This window comes from Macaca mulatta, chromosome 20, assembly GCF_049350105.2.
Source record: "Macaca mulatta isolate MMU2019108-1 chromosome 20, T2T-MMU8v2.0, whole genome shotgun sequence".
In the NCBI taxonomy this organism is placed as follows: domain Eukaryota; kingdom Metazoa; phylum Chordata; class Mammalia; order Primates; family Cercopithecidae; genus Macaca; species Macaca mulatta.
Genome location: NC_133425.1, coordinates 83255589 through 83272651, shown reverse-complemented (window position 1 = coordinate 83272651; position 17063 = coordinate 83255589). Strand labels below are relative to the sequence as shown.

Below are 17063 nucleotides of genomic sequence, written 5' to 3'. Positions count from 1 at the left end.
TCATGACCTTGCGATCCGCCTGCCTCTGCCTCCCAAAGTTCCCAAAGTGCTGGGATTATGGGTGTGAGCCACCGCGCCTGGTCAATTTAAACATATTCTGGTTGACAATTGGTTGAGTTTGTCTAAAGACCTGGATCATCGCTGGGCGCGGTGGCTCATGCCTGTAATCCCCGCACTTTGGGAGGCTGAGCTGGGCGGGTCACCTGAGGTCAGGAGTTCGAGACCAGCCTGGCCAACATAGTAGAACCCGGCCTCTACTAAAACTACAAAAATTAGCCAGGCGTGGTGGCGGGTGCCTGTAATCTCAGCTACTCGGGAGGCTGAGGCAGGAGAATCACTTGATCCTGGGAGGCAGAGGTTGCAGTGAGCCAGATCGTGCCATTGCACTCCAGCCAGGGCGACAGAGCGAGACTCTGTCTCAAAAAAAAAAAAAAAAGAAAAACACAAAAGACCTGGGATCAGTAGTAAGGAATGTTTGGGGGCCAGGCACAGTGGCTCACGCCTGTAATCCCAGCACTCTGGGAGGCCGAGGCGGGCGGATCATGAGGTCAGGAGATAGAGACCATCCTGGCTAACACCATGAAACCCCGTCTCTACTAAAAATACAAAAAATTAGCCAGGCTTGGTGGCACGTGCCTATAGTCCCAGATACTCGGGAGGCTGAGGCAGGAGAATCACTTGAACCCAGGAGGCAGAGGTTGTAGCGAGTCGAGATCACTCCACTGCACTCCAGCCTGGGCGATAAGCAAGACTCTTGTCTCAAAAAAAAAAAAAAAAAAAAAAAAGGAATGTTTGGGTTGCAGTGAGGCTGTGGAGATGAAAGTTGTATCATGCAGATGAAGCTTTTAGCTAGCAGGCTTCAAAGAGAACAGGCTGTAAAATGTTAATCTTTAAGTCTGATAGACTTCAAGTCTGTGTTGGTGTTAGTGCTGGAGAGGTCTCCGACCCCCACTTCCCTTCCTGGCCCGAACCAGTCTTTCAGGTTAAATTTTAAGAGCCCTGGCTGAGGAGGGAATCTGTTTAGATGGCTGCAGCATCCCTTAGAATTTTATTTTTGGTTTACAGGGTTTACCAGGTAAGTCGTTTTCCTGGGAAAAAGAACGAGTTGAAAGGAAGAGCAAGGATCCGCTCAGGCCCTCACTCCTGCATTTTGCTGAGATGAAAACCACAATCCCTGCACTGGGAGACTCGCCTCACAATCTGAAAAGGAAGGATTGTCCCCCAGGTTCCCTCTCCTCGCCCTGCGGCCTTGCTGCTCCCCTGCAGCTGCTCCAAATGACAGAATCATGACAGGTTCGCCTAGTGAGACAGGGTGGCCTGCTCGACTCCACGCTGGCCCTCTGAGCAGGACGGAAGAAGCCTCATCTCGCTTACGCTGCAAACGGCCTTAAGAAGGACCTGAAGGGGGCGGCCCACGGTGGCTCACGCCTGTCATCCCAGCACTTTGGGAGGCCGAGGCGGGCGGATCACGAGGTCAGGCGATCAAGACCATCTGGGCTAACATGGTGAAACCCCGTCTCTACTAAAAATACCAAAAAAAAACCCCAGAAAAATTAGCCGAGCGTGGTGGCAAGCGCCTGTAGTCCCAGCTATTTGGGAGGCTGAAGCAGGAGAATCGCTTGAACCCGGGAGGCGGAGGTTAGAGTGAGCCGAGATCATGCCACTGCACTCCAGCCTGGGCTATAGAGCGAGACTCTGGCTCAAAAAAACAAAAAACAGGCCGGGCGCGGTGGCTCAAGCCTGTAATCCCAGCACTTAGGGAGGCCGAGACGGGCGGATCACGAGGTCGGGAGATCGAGACCATCCTGGCGAACACAGTGAAACCCCGTCTCTACTAAAAAAATACAAAAAACTAGCCGGGCGAGGTGGTGGGCGCCTGTAGTCCCAGCTACTCGGGAGGCTGAGGCAGGAGAATGGCGTGAACCCGGGAGGCGGAGCTTGCAGTGAGCTGAGATCCGGCCACCGCACTCCAGCCCGGGCGACAGAGCGAGACTCCGTCTCAAAAAAAAAAAAAAAAAAAAAAAAAAAAACAAAAAAAAAAAAACACGTCATGATCGTTACTGGTGACATACCTTTTGTTCCACCATGTGGATGTACGGTGTTTACCAAAACAAATCTGCTGGACATTTGGCTTATTTCCAATATTGGCTATTATTATTTTTTTGAGACAGGGTCTCACACTGTCACCCAGAGTGGAGTGCAGTGGCATCATCACAGCTCACTGCAGCCTCAATTCATGAGCTCACGCCATCCTCCCACCTCAGCCTCCTGAGTAGCTGGGACTACAGGGGCGCACCACCACACCCAGCTAATCTTTTTTATTTTTGGGAGAGACAAGGTCTTGCTATGTTGCCCAGGCTGGTCTTGTACTCCTGAACGAAGCAATCCTCCCGCCTTGGCTTCCGCAGGTGCTGGGATTATAGGAGTGAGCCACCACACACCCAGCACTGGCTATTATCTCTTAAAGCTATAGTAAACAACTGTGTAGTCAAAACACAGCATATATTCTTCTTTTTTTTTTTTTGAGACGGAGTCTCCGAGTCTCGCTTTGTCGCCAGGCTGGAATGCAGTGGCACAGTCTTAACTCACTGAAACCTCCGCTTCCTGGATTCAAGCAATTCTCCTGCCTCAGCCTCCCAAGTAGCTGGGATTACAGGCATGTGCCATCATGCCTGGCTAATAACACAGCATATATTCTTATTTCCTTAGAGAAATCCCAAAAGTGGAATTGCTGAGTCAAAGGGAATTAGGCTTTTGATAGACACTCCCAAATTTCCCTCTATAGAAAGCACTCTCGGCCGGGCGCGGTGGCTCAAGCCTGTAATCCCAGCACTTTGGGAGGCCGAGACGGGCGGATCACGAGGTCAGGAGATCGAGACCATCCTGGCCAACACGGTGAAACCCCGTCTCTACTAAAAAATACAAAAAACTAGCTGGGCGAGGTGGCGGGCGCCTGTAGTCCCAGCTACTCGGGAGGCTGAGGCAGGAGAATGGCGTAAACCCGGGAGGCGGAGCTTGCAGTGAGCTGAGATCCACTGCACTCCAGCCTGGGCGACAGAGCGAGACTCCGTCTCAAAAAAAAAGAAAAAAAAAAAAAGAAAGCACTCTCCCATCAGCTGCGTGTGGTGGCTCACGTCTGTAATCCCAGCACTTTGGGAGGCCAAGGTGGGTGGATCACAAGGTCAGGAGTTTGAGAGCAGCCTGACCAACATGGTCAATCGCTTAAACCTGGGAGGTGGAGGTTGCAGTGAGTCGAGATTGCACCACTGTACTCCAGCCTGGGCAACAGAGCGAGTCTCCGTTTCAAAAAAAAGAAAAGAAAGTATTCTCCCAACCAGCTCAAGTGAGAGTGACACAACTTTTTTTTCTTTTCTTTTCTTTTCTTTTTAACCTCTGAAAATACACAACTTTTGATAAATTACTGACTGGAGCTGAAAAGACCACGGTGCTGCTGACGATGGGCTGAATCGTCCGTAAAAAACAAAACGCTGCCAAATGTGTCCACCAGATGGCACTCTTTGCTAAGATTATAGAGTCGTACCTTTCAGGTGAAGGCGTTTCAGGACTTCAGATTGCATCAGGAAGTCTGAGATGAGTAGATTCGCTGCATAAATCTAGGATGTTGTCATATGAAAACCAAGTAAAAACCGACAGAGGTGGCGTAATAGCTGTGTGACTTGAAAACGCTCATGGCTGTTGTCACCCTTCCTGCTCAAGGGCTCCAGCGCTTGCCAGGAGCCTGGCTCTGGGGGCACCAACCATGATTTGCACCAACTGCACAGGGCCCCTCTGTGCCTGTGGGGCCCCCTGCGCCTCCCTTATTAATTCTCACTCACCCTGGGCTCTCAGCTCCAGACACCACCTCAGAAAAGTCTATCTGGACCTGCCGGGTCCCTGTCGCTGGCTCACTTGGCCCCCTGTCGTGTCCTTGGCTTATCGTGGTTGTAATTCTATGCTTTGGGGTACGACTGTTGGTTGTCCTTCTTGTTGCTCAGAGAAGAATGGCAGAATGATTAAAAGTACCATATAGGTTCAGAGTCAAAAGGACAGCTCCCAGGCCACTTGCTGGCCAGACAAGAGAGGTAACCCTACTTACTAAGCCTCAGCTTCCTTATCTCCAAAATGGTTCTAATTGGCACCTACCCTATTGCATAAGATGCTGCCTAGGGGAGGACTTAGTGAGTGCTCAGTGAGTTTGCCCAGCCAGGGTGGTACTGTCTCCTTCCCTCTGCAGGCACAGAGGCAAGAACAAGGTGGATGGAGGGCTCTCTGCACCTTTCCCAGCCAGCAATGTGGACGGCAGATTAGAAGTTAGCATCTGTGTAACCTCTGCGCTCCCTGCCTGTGGCTGCCTGGACTGCTGAGCTTTCGCTTGGTTTTATCACTGCAGAGGAATGCCCGCCATACTGGGGGGCAAGCAAGGTCCAGAATGACAAGCCCTGGCATTCCTCAGCCGCCCCCTCCCCGGGGTGGGGCCTGGACATTCCTGGCTGCAGTTAGATGTCCCAGCATGACGGGGACTCCGACCCCCCTCCACCATGGCTATTGTTCGGAATTCTGTGGATTCCAGAGGCATCTGCCCAGCAGACTGTCTTGCTGTGAACAACCAGCTCTGCAACCGGAGTTTGTGTGTTTGCCCTGGGAGGGTGAACGTTCACCCAGAACAAGGCCTCCCCACATGCCTGTAGGCTGCTGCCGCTGTGAGCTTCCAAGGAGCCGTTAGGACACATGCCAAGGAACCCCGGGTTGGGGGGGATCCCGGGAAGCTTCCTGCCTGACCCACAGCCTCTGAACAAGTCTTTGGCTGCTTACCAGTCTGGTCAATCTCGGGGCAGTATTTATATTCCTTCCCATTTCCAGGCCTAGAGCCTTGGCGCCCCGCTCTCGCTCCTCTAACTGAAATTACCTCTCAACCCTTTTTACCTGAGACGCCTCTCACATTGCCCAGGAATAACAAGTGTTAAAGCCCCTTCACACTGAAGTCTGCCTTTGAATTCCTCAGCTAGATTTGGGGTTGGGGTCTTATGGCTCCCGGGGAACCCCCCATTCTGTTGATTAAATTGAGCTCAGGCAGACTGCTGGCTTCCCAAAGCCTGTGTTATTACCGCTTCTCAAAGCTGCGGGGCACCGGATCGCCGTCTTTGGCAAGACTCCTTTGTGATACAATGGGAATCACTGGGTGGCCTCGGTTCGGTTCTTCCCTCCTCTCAGTTCGCGGTTCACCAGCCCCCCTGATGCAGCCCCCAGGCTAGAAGGAGGCTGCAGGAGCTTCCCCGCGGGTTATTCTCTCATGCCTCCCGCGTGCCCCAGGAGCTGGTTGTGGGGGCTGCTCTATCCCCTCCGCCCATCCGGGACAGGAGCCTAGGTTCGCTTTGGGGGGTACCCCAAACCCCATCCTTGGCTTCAGGCCAGCCTGGTGCACCGCCGGCTCCCAAGCTAGACGCGAGGCTGCGGGCGAGTAGGTGAAGGGGCGCGCCATGACCTCCAGGCCCCGCCCAGGCGCACCCGGGAGGACGGGCTGGGGCGACGCGGGCGTCGGCGGGGAGGTCGCGAGGCCGGGGTCTCCACGGCGCAGGAGGGCCGGGGCCTCGGGGGACGACGCGGGCCTGGGAATAGCCCGCCAGGCTGGGCCGGACGACGCACGTGCTCCGAGCGGGGCCGAGGGGGCGGGGCTGAGGGCCGGGGCCGGGGCGGGGCCTGGCGGCGGGTTACGGGGCGGGGCGGGGCCGCGGGCGGTGGGCGGGGCCGGCGGGCCCGGGCCTAAAAGGCGGCGCGGGCGGGGCTCCTGACGCAGCGGCGGGCGGCGGGCGGCGCGCGCACTCCGGGCTGGGTTGCGGCTCCCGGGTCTCCCAGGCCCGGCCGGCGCGGAGAGCATGGCGGGCACGGGCCCGAAGCGGCGCGCGCTGGCGGCCCCGGCGGCCGAGGAGAAGGAAGAGGCGCGGGAGAAGATGCTGGGCGCCAAGCGCGCGGACGGCGCGGGCGCGGCGGGCGAGGGCGAGGGCGTGACCCTGCAGCGGAACATCACGCTGCTCAACGGCGTGGCCATCATCGTGGGCACCATCATCGGCTCGGGCATCTTCGTGACGCCCACGGGCGTGCTCAAGGAAGCGGGCTCGCCGGGGCTGGCGCTGGTGGTGTGGGCCGCGTGCGGCGTCTTCTCCATCGTGGGCGCGCTCTGCTACGCCGAGCTGGGTACCACCATCTCCAAGTCGGGCGGCGACTACGCCTACATGCTGGAGGTCTACGGCTCGCTGCCCGCCTTCCTCAAGCTCTGGATCGAGCTGCTCATCATCCGGCCCTCCTCGCAGTACATCGTGGCCCTGGTCTTCGCCACCTACCTGCTCAAGCCGCTCTTCCCCACCTGCCCGGTGCCCGAGGAGTCAGCCAAGCTCGTGGCCTGCCTCTGCGTGCGTGAGTACGGGGCGCGGGCCGGGGGTTGGGAGGTCGTAGTCCCTGGGTCCCTGGATCCCTGGGTCCCTGGGTCCCTGCATCCTTGCGTCACTCCTCCCCTGGCTCCCACATCTCTACATTTTTGCATCCCTGGACCATCCCGGCAGTTCTAGGCTAAGGTCATTGGTCCCAGAAACCACGTGCGTTTCTTTCATTCATTCTTTTACACTTCTTCCCACGAGCTAGGAATATCTTCAGTGAGGGGACGGCAGGGTCCTTGCCCTGCCCTTCGGTGAGCATTCCATTCCCCCACTTAAGCGATTCAGGCAAGTGCCAGCCTCCCGTTGGCCCCGCTGAGCAATACTCCCAGCCTCTTGCGTGGCACCCACGTGGAGTAACTGAGCAACCGATTTACTGTTAGAGCTCCGATTGCTGACTGGTTGGTAAGAAGGAAATTGCAGTTAAAAAAAAAAAAAAAAAAAACCCCATTCATTTCTGCTCTCCAAACCAACCAGCTTGTCAGGAGTCAGTGACACGGGCTGACTCATAAGAAAACAGTAGTAATGAAATCGTATGCGGGCAGTGACTGGTGCTGGTTTAGGCTAAGGGATCCCCCCGAGGGTTGTCCAGTAGTGAGAGAGGGGAGCTTGGCTGCAGATTCAGTCTTGGAGTGGATGGCCGTGCGAGTCCCAGGTTAGGCTGGGAAACAGCCATGGGGCAGCTGTTTTGGTGGGCTCGGTGCTGGTGTGTTCTTCAGCAGGCCAGAGAGAACTGCTTTTCAAAACAGTTTTCTTGTGGGATTTCAGGGGGAAAATCACTTGTACCAGATGTCACATGATTTGGCTGGGTGGGGTGCGAAGGCAGGTCTTGGCAGTTCTCAGGTTCATCCCACGGCCTTGGAAGGGTCCTGCTTTTGAAGTTTATGTTGGAACCCTGGCCATCCCAGCTTAGATTTATTTGCGTTAAGAGCTGCCAGCTAATTTGAGGATAGGCCTGGATCTCAATAGTGTGTGCACACATTCAAGGTGGGAAGGACTAAATTTATAGTTTGGAGCCAAAATCAGGGGACTGTGTAATTACTTGGAGTGACTTCTGACTGGCAGGACCTGTTGTGGCAGTTTTCTGCCACACTGTGCTTTGGGGGGAAGGGAGAGGGGGAGGCATTTATTCATAAATGTGAGAATGTGAGAATGCCCCGAGGGCAAGACTCAGCAGGGCTCTGTGTGGTTTCCCTGAGTCTCAAAAGCTTCCCTGAGGCTCTGAGCGGAGCAGCTGCACCACTATGCAGGTCAAAGCCAGGAAAAATCATAGCAGGACAGGAGTGGGTAGAGCTTGTGGCTTCCAGCTGGGCGATGTGGATGTAGAGGATGACTCTGGTTTCTCTTTTTGTCATTAGGAGAATTTCACGAGTTCAGTCTCCCTCCCACCTAGGTCCATGTCGGCCTGGAATGTAACGACGTGGATAATAGCTTACACAGCCTGCACTCTTATCTTTAAAAATGAATATCTGGTTGGCTGGGTGTGGAGGCCCACACCTGTAATCCCAGCACTTTGGGGGGCCGAGACGGGCGGATCTACGGAGGTCAGGAGACCAGTCGAGATCCTGCCACTGCACTCCAACCTGGGTGACAGAGCAAGCCCATCTCAAAAAATGAGTTCCTGAGTGCTGAGCCTCTGACTTCCTACTGGTGCCAGGAGTGAGTCATGGGAAGTGCTGCATTGGCCACCAGGAAGGAGACATAGGATGGGGTGCTGCCTAGTTTTCTCTTTCTAATGAAAAACACATCAGTCATACATGAATTCGTCGTCATTTAAAAATTCAAAGCAGCCAGGCACTGTGGCTCATGCCTGTAATCCCAGCACTTTGGAAGGCTGAGGCGGGTAGATCACCTGAGGTCAGGAGTTCAAGATCACCCTGTCCAACATGGTGAAACCCCGTCTCTACTAAAAATACAAAAAATTAGCTGGGCGTTCTGGCAGATGCCTGTAATCCCAGCTACTCAGTAGGCTGAGGCAGGAGAATCACTTGAAGCTGGGAGGTGGAGGTTCAGTAAACTGAGATCGTGCCACTGCACTCCAGCCTGGGCAACAAGGTGAGACTCCATCTCAAAAAAAAAAAAAAAAGCAGCCGGATGCGATGGCTCAAGCCTGTAGTCCCAGCACTTTGGGAGGCTAAGACGGGCAGATCACGAGGTCAGGAGATCGAGACCATCCTGGCTAACACGGTGAAACCCTGTCTCTACTAAAAAATACAAAAAACTAGCCAGGCCTGGTGGCCGGCGCCTGTAGTCCCAGCTACTCGGGAGGCTGAGGCAGGAGAATGGTGTGAACCCGGGAGGTGGAGCTTGCAGTGAGCTGAGATCCGGCCACTGCACTCCAGCCTGGGCAACAGAGCGAGACTCCATTTCAAAAAAAAAAAAAAAGCAAAATTATCTGGGCGTGATGGCGCACACCTGTAGTCCCAGCTACTCGGGAGGCTGAGGCAGGAGAATTGCTTGATCTTGCCAAGATCAATGAGCCGAGGTGGTGCCACTGAGCTCCGCCTTGGGTGACATGTTTCTCCTCCTTTACCACCCCCCAGCCCTGGAGTTTCTGTGACTGCCAGTATACATTTCCAGAGCTGCTTCTGTTACTAATATATCCCTGGCCTATTTATTTAAAAGATCGTAGTGTACAACTTGTTCTCCACCTTTTTTTTTTTAAGCCTAAAATGGTCTTGCCATGTTCCAGGCAGTACGCAGAGGCCACCCTCTGGCTTTTTAGCTGCTAAGACTTCCTGTGTCTTCCCTGTGCTCACCACACCACCCCCATAGACCCCTGTGGAGGGCTTTTGTGGTTTCCCAGCTTCGTGCAAATGGTAAAAGGGTATGTTGTCTTTGGTTTTTTGTTTTTGTTTTTGTTTTGAGACAGAGTCTCTCTGTCACCCAGGCTGGAGTGCAGTGGCACCATCTCACTGTGACCTCTGCTTCCTGGGTTCAAGCGATTCTCCTGCCTCAACCTCCCGATCTTAAGATTACAGGCATGAGCCCTCGCACCCGGCTGGGTGTGGATTCTAATGTAACAGCTAATATGCCTTCCAAAGAGACTGTACCGAGTCACACGTTCCTGGATTTAATTTGTGGTAATAGGGCTTTAAAAAGTATTTTTATTTGTTTATTTTTATTTTATTTTTTGTTTGAGATGGAGTTTTGCTCTTGTTGCCCAGGCTGGAGTACAATGGTGCGATCTTGGCTCACTACAACCTCCACCTCCTGGGTTCAAGCGACTCTCCTGTCTCAGCCTCCCGAGTAACTGGGATTATAGGCGCCCACCATGCCCAGCTAATTTTTTGTATTTTTAGCAGAGATGGGGCTTCACCATGTTGGCCAGGCTTGTCTTGAACTCCTGACCTCAGGTGATCCACCCACCTCTGCCTCCCAAAGTGCTGGGATACAGGCGTGAGCCGCCGCGCCTGGCCTAAAAGTATTTTAAATAGCTTTCCCGCAGTCCTTTTGGTCCCAGGAGATAAAACCTGGAGGCAGGCTCTAGAGTGCCTGCCCTCTCTGACCCAGAGGTGAGGGTTATTGTTAATAGGAACCCTTTCAGGAAAGGCGAGGGCCTCACTTCTCATGTCCCTAAGCCATTCGTACTTGTTTTTGTCTGACCCACCTGTGTGCGTGGTGAGTGTATGTGTGTGTACGTGTTGCTTTTTTTTTGGAGAGTGATTTTCAGTAACAAAGGGATGTGCTCTCTGCAAGAGTGAATCTATTCTTGCCCCTGTGTGTAAGGCAAGAAGGAGAAACTGTGTTCTCTGAACAGGAAGACCCTGCTGAGAGAAGGAGGTGTGTTGGGGTTCAATCATTCTGGTGGGAAAAATATTAGAGATAGTTATAGAAATAGTCACAAATCTTGGAAGACTGAGAAGAGCTGGCTGAAGGCGGCCTGATCTCTTTACCTTTAGTTAAACAAATAAAAATAGTATTAAAAGAAAGGCAGAGTAGTTTACCTAGCTATCTTGTTTACTCATACAATCTTAAGACCATGGACGCTTAAGTGCTTTTTACGTGGCAAGTCCACCATGTCCATTATACTCTAATGGTGTTGACTCAAGCTTTCGAGTAATCTTACCAAATAAATGCGAGTCTGACTAGCTGATCAGGGCCAAGTAGCAATTGGTTTACAGGACTCAGCAGGGAGCCTGTAAGCGGCTGGGACCCGCAGCTGGACTGGCAGAGCAGAATATCTGTGTGTCAGTATACTTTATTCATCTGTCGCCGGGTCAGGGGTCTGCAAGGGACGGACTCCCTGCAGCTGGTGCCCCCTCAAAAGGAGTGATGTCGCAAAGGTGGGCTTGTCTGAGACTGGTAGAACTCCACGCCGATTCTCAGGTCATTCTGACTTCAGCATGGAGAAGGACAGTGGATGTCCCAGGAAGGAAGACCCTGCTCTGTAGGGGGCTTCTGATAGGTGCATGTGGCACCATCTGCAGGTGGAGTGGCAGCTGCATTCCAGGTGCAGGGGGCAGCCTAGATCCCGGACCGGTGGGCAGGATGGGCGTTCCGGGATGTGAAGGAGAGGCTGGGCCTTTGATCTGTGGACATTGCTCCTGGACCAGTGAAAAGCCATAGAAAGTGATTTTTTTTTTTTTTTTTTTTGAGACAGAGTTTCGCTCTTTTTGCCCAGGCTGGAGTGCAATGGCGCAATATCAGCTCACCGCAACCTCCACCTCCCGGGTTCAAGCGACTCTCCTGCCTCAGCCTCCTGAGTAGCTGGAGGTGTGTGCCACCATGCCTGGCTAATTTTGTATTTTTTAGTAGAGACAGCGTTTCTCCATGTTGGCCAGGCTGGTCTGGAACTCCTGACCTCAGGTGATCCGCCCACCTCGGCCTCCCAAAGTGCTGGGATTACAGGCATGAGCCACCATAACCGGCTGAATTTTTTTTCTTTTTTCTTTTTTTAAATGATCACAGGTAAGGTTGGGTTCCAGAGTTTTCTCCTTAGGAAGGGAAAGGGCACCTTCTACCCCCTTATTCCTTGAGCCTGATCCTACAGAAGGTACAATGGTTTTGGGTCTGGATCGTCAGCCCTTGGGCCTCTGAGGCTGCCTTGGGAGAGGGTACGGATTTGAGAACAAGGTTCTCAGTTTTGCTGGCTGTCTTTTCAGTGTCCCAGGCACGTCCCACAGAAAGTTTCTTTTTGTGAAATAATCGTGTGAAATGGGTTGGCCTCGGTGCTTAGAACCATCCCACTGACGGTGACAGTGAAAAAAATCCCTTGCTTCTCGGTCTGGTTAGGAGATGAGGTCCTTTCACCCGTGTCTTCGTGTGGGTGCGCTTTTCACTGATCATAAAGGCGAGAGGAACAGCTCCATGTGTCTGTTTCCGGATGGCCATGTGGAACTTGGCATGAGAGGAGGGTTGTGTGGGTTATTTATTGCTTATCGAATACTTGGTAGCATGTACTGGAAATTCAAGCGATGCTGGGTTTTTATTATCAGAAGGCGTACAGGCTGTAGCTGAGATTCTGGCTGGGCTTGGATTTGGTTTGGGAAGTTTATCTGACCTCCCTGGGCCCCAGCTGGCTCTGCATAGCGAGTAGGGTAGCATCTACTCAAAGTCCCGGCCACAGCCGTGGACCGGCGCTGGCCCAGGCGAGTTCTCAGTAAGTGGGAACTCGCAGGTTCAGAAGATGCTCTGGGCCTCAGGGGCTTCCACCTCCAGGGAGGTGCTCTCAGAAGGAGAGCCCGATGGACTCACCGGGTCGTGGAGGAGATGCCCTGGCGCAGTCTCAGTCACTTCCCCAAGCGCATAGGTGTTAGAGAAGTGGCCTGCAGACAGCTCCTCCATGCCTTGAAAGCAGAAGTAGCCCCCTCCTGTTTCCCTGTCCCAGTTGGGTGAAGGATAGGAGTCTGCTGGGACAGTCCCAGGCGTGCCATCACGCAGGGGCAGGCCGTCCATCAGTCTTGCAGGAACACCTGGCCTCATGGGAGACGGTGCCAAGGTCCCTGGAGTGAGGTGGCTCTCCTCCCCATGGCTGTCACTCGTCAGTAGATCGGTGTGGGCGGGTGTGCATTTAGGAACCTGTGAGCTGAGACATTGTCCAGCTAGCATCAAGCCAAAAGCAACCAAAGCTTTGAGAAATCCACCTGGCCCCGCCGAGTCGGTTTCTGGCTGTGGAATGCGATTTGTCCCAGCGCCAGGTGTCTGGGAATCCCAGGCCTCCGTGTGGGAAGGTGCCAGTCGCACGGGCTGTGACTGTCCCTCCACGTGCCTGCATCTTCTGCTCACTGCACTTTGAGTAGCCCTCAGCCTCACTGTCTCCTCCTTTGGCAAAAAGGAGGAAGGAGCAAGGGAACAAAGAGAGGGAGGGAAGAGCCGGAGAGGAGCCCGGGTTTCCCTTCATCTGGAGCTCTGGGTGCGAGACGTCACCCACCCACGCTCAGCACAGGCCCAGGGTCAGGGGGCTGTGGGTGGAAGTAGGAATTGCCACAACTGTCTCTGAGCCCCTCCCTGAGGGTGAAGGGTGGGTTTCGATGGCTGTGGGCTTAGCTGTGGTCAGCGGAATCAAAGGCCAGGGGGCCAGTTAGCAGTGACCAGAGAGCAGAGGGGGCCTGTGTGTGTTTTGCCCCAGGGTCTTCAGGCTGCCTGGCTGCCTCTCTCCGCCCCCTGGGGTGTCCAGCGCCTCCCCGCCACCCGAGGTATCCAGCACCTGTAACCTGTAGCTCTGCTTCTCAGTTAAGGCCTGTTCCAGGGCCCCCCCCCCGGGTATCCAGAGCCTGGAGCCCCACTTCTCAGTCCAGGCCTGTGTAAACCTGGCCCCGGGTTGGGTTTTGGGATCCCTGCACCCCTCCATCCCCGACCCCCCCACAGCTGGAGCCCTGGCTCAGCCAGCAAAGGTTCTGCGTGTGGGCCCCGGAGCTCAAGCCGTGGGCTCAGTGCAGGCGGCAGCAAGTGATTAGCACTGAAATCCGACTTTCCCAGCCAGACATGAAAGTGCCGCTGGCGCCTGGGCAGGTCACGCTGCGTCACGGGATTCGGGGCAAGGTCGTCGGGGGAGTTCATAGAAGCACATGACCTGAGCCATGCAGGAAAGCCTAACGGGCACTTCTGACCCTTTTTCCTGGATCACAGACCTCTTTCATAATCGAGCCAAATGTGCAGAATCTTGCCCAGAAATGTGTACCAGCTGCCTTCACACTGAAGGGTGGGCTGTGCAGACCCCCCAGGGGCCCAGGCCAGGGTGGGAGTCACCCCCCGGAGCTTGGTGTCCAAGGCAGGGCACATGCTTAGACTCTCACCTCCTGTCACCACTTTCCACCCCAGCCTTTGGAGACAGTGATAATCCCCAATTTACAGCTGTGGATACTGATGCAGGAGCGAGCCTGGAGCCACGGGCCACAGTGCCCACCTCTATACTGAGGCCACTGTTTGTCATCGGGCATAGGGGAGCACACAGCCACGTCTGGGGAGTGTGGTGGGTGCCAGGGGTCTGGGGAGGTGTCATTCAGCAAGACTGGGTGGCCCAGTTGGCCCGGGTAAGGACACAGGTGGGTCAGAGGATCATCTGTGTTCCCCAGCCACCCCTAGGGGCCCCTAGGGGGAGGGAAGACTGGGGAAGGCCCTTCGCAGCTCGTCCACCCATCTCCATCCTTCCCAGACTCAGGGCAGGTACCCTGCACAGCCACAGGTTCTGCCCCCCAGTAGGCCTGGCCCTCCCTGGAGCCTCGCCTGGATGGCTGGCCATGGGCAGGCCTTGCCTGGCCCATCTGCAGGGACAGGACACGTGTACGCACGCAGATTGCTACTGTGTGCCCGCCCGCTCCCCGGAGGCCCTGTGGCAGCACCCCCTTCCGCTCACTGCCCTGTTCCGACAGGAGGGCCCCCCAGCGTCTCCTTCCCTGGTACTGGCCGAGTCCTGAACTCTCCCTCTGGAAGGCAGACCCTCCGGGGTGGCCACAGCACCTGTGTCTTTCTGAGCATCCCTGTCTGTCAGACTGCCCCAGATGGGAGCCGTTCTCTGGCTTTGCCCGCCCCTCCCCTGCCGTAGGGTTTACCCACTATGTGAGGAATGAGCACCGACCTCCCATTCGGGCCTTGGAGCGTGACGCCCACAAACCCGATCCCTTGCTGAGTCATCCTGACCTCGGGACGGGCCAGCACCTGTCACTGCTGAGACACTACATGTGTGAGCTGCTTGTTAACGAGAAAGCCAAACTCTGTAAAATATTTGAAGAGATTTATCCTGAGTCAAATGTGAGGACCAAGGCCTGGAGGCCCTGAGGACATGTGCCTCGGGGGGTGGGCCACAGCTGGAATTCATGCATTGTACAAGGACGGAAGTTACAGGCAGACATCAGTCAGTACATGAAAGGTGTTTGTTGGTTCTGCCCAGAAAGACGGACAACTCCAAGGCGGGGAGGGGCTTCCTGGTCACAAGTGGGTTCAAAGATTTTTTTTTCTTTATATATATATACACACACACACACACACACACACATATACACACACACATATATATACATACATACATATGTATACACATATATATGTGTGTGTTTGTATATATGTGTTTGTTTGATTTTGAGACAGAGTCTCGCTCTGTCACCCAGGCTGGAGTGCAGTGGCGTGATCTCAGCTCACTGCATGCTCTGCCCCCTGGGTTCACACCATTCTCCTCCCTCAGCCTCCCAAGTAGCTGGGACTACAGGCGCCTACCACCGCGCCTGGCTAATTTTTTGTACTTTCAGTAGAGGTGGGGTTTCACTGTGTTAGCCAGGATAGTCTCGATGTCCTGACCTCGTGATCCACCTGCCTCGGCCTCCCAAAGTGCTGGGATTTTAGGCAAGAGCCACCGCACCTGGGAAAAGATTTTCTGATTCACAATTGATTGAAAGAGTTATTCGCTAAAGAACTGGAATCAATAGAAAGGAATATCTGGGTAAGATGGGAGGTTATGGAGACCAAGATTCTTTTTTCTTTTTCTTTTTCTTTTTTTTTTTTTTTTTTGGTCACCCTGGCTGGAGTGCAGTGGCATGATCTTGGCTCACTGCAACCGGATTTAAGCGATTCTCCTGCCTCAGCCTCCCAAGTAGCTGGGATTACAGGTGTCTGCCACCACCACGACCAGCTAATTTTTGTATTTTTAGTAGAGATGGGGTTTCTCCATGTTGGTCAGGCTGGTCTCAAACTCCTGACCTGGTGATCTGCCCACCTCAGCCTCCCAAAGTGCTGGGATTGCAGGAATGAGCCACTGAGCCAGGCCAAGATCTGTGTTTGAATGTTAGTGCTGGTCAGCTGTACCTGAATTCCAGAGGGAAGGGGTCATATGTGATCCCTCTTCCCCTCGTGAGCTGAACTTGTTTTACAGGTTAACTTTGGAATCCCTTTGGCCAAGAGGAGGGGTCCATTCAGTCAATTAGGGGGCTGAGAATTTTGTTTTTGGTGTACGTGATCAAACTGCAGCTGGTACAAAACCGAGGCCACGGTGACCCTGGGGCCCGCCAGCTTTGTCTCTGTGCTCTCGAGCTGCCGGTGGCCAATGCAGGATTCTGCCCACGGCTCACGTATGTGGCTTCAGAGCCTGAGGGTTTTTGGGGCCGTGTCTTCACCTGGTACCATGTAGGAGCCCTATGAGCTGAGTCAACTGGAAGAGCCAAGGGCCTCTGCAGAAGGCCTGAGCAGGGCCCGGGCTCTGTCCCTGGAGCTCTGAGTCCCTTAAGCTGTGTGACCCGGAGCCAGGTGCTTAACTTCTCTGGGTGTTTGCTTCAGAGCTGGGAGCCTGGGGTGGCTTGGGTGGCTTGGGTCTTTGGCAGGGGTCAGGTAGGAGAGGGGCCAGCCAGGAATCAAACATCCCTGACAAGTGAGGGGACAGGTGAGGAGGGCAGGGCAGGAGGCCTGAAGCACTTGTGCAGCAGCGTCTGGGCTGGTGCAGGCCCTGAGATGGCTTCAGGCCCTGCTCAGAGCTGAGGGCTCCCCATCACCAGGGATTCTTCCATCACTGCACCTGCAGAGCCCACTGGGATTGGGGAGAGGCCCTGGCCTCCATTTGGAACAGCTGCATCCGCCTGTCGGGTGTACAGGCTGTGCACTGGTTAAGCCTGAGCGCAGAGTCTGTTCAACGAGTTCATTGTGTAGTATTTGCTTCCGCTTGCTGTTGAGTTGGACTGGCCTGGACGCTGGCCAGGAGCCCTCGTGGGTTTGGTGCTTCTCTTTGACAGCCGGCATTGAGAAGCCCAGTCAAGTGGCTGGAGCACAAGGGTGAGATTGAGGAGACCTGGATGGCCTCACTTCGCTACCCAGGAACTGCTGTGTGACTTTCAGCAAGTGGGACAACCTCTCTGAACTCGGTTTACCCCAGCCATAAAATGGGGGTGTTGGATTGGCTGCCACAGGTATCCTTCCACCTCCACAATACTGTGACTGGAGCGGGTTTTCACTCCTTTTTCTTGTTAGCATAACTGTTGGAGCTGTGGAGGGTTTGGAGTGGGCCACAGATGTGTGAGGCTCCGCACTTAGCCAGCAGTGGCAACTCCTTATCACTGGTGCCCACAGCTTCATCTGTGCCCTGGAGATACTCACACTGCGGTGACTGGTCAGATTAATGGTGATGCTTTCACGGGGCGCCACAAGACATGACCGCGAGGCATTTCGCCCACGCAGCAGGAGGCAGTGTTACAGTCTGTTGCAAACAGGAAA

General features: G+C 54.5%; 1 protein-coding gene across 3 annotated transcripts in view; it reads left to right on the top strand.

Moving 5' to 3' along the window:
• The first annotated feature begins 5653 nt into the window (after positions 1-5653).
• SLC7A5 (solute carrier family 7 member 5) overlaps positions 5654-17063 on the top strand; it is a 43010-nt gene continuing 31600 nt past the window's right edge. For 2 of the 3 annotated variants that reach the window (XR_013412034.1, XM_015126762.3), the window contains exon 1: positions 5766-6411. Coding sequence is in view for 1 of the 3 variants with exons in the window: in XM_015126762.3 (XP_014982248.1) it covers positions 5874-6411 (538 nt within the window). In the remaining 2 variants the exon portion in view is untranslated. Of the gene's footprint in view, positions 6412-17063 lie in introns of all 3 variants that reach the window. The other variant, XR_013412035.1, reaches the window with a different exon arrangement.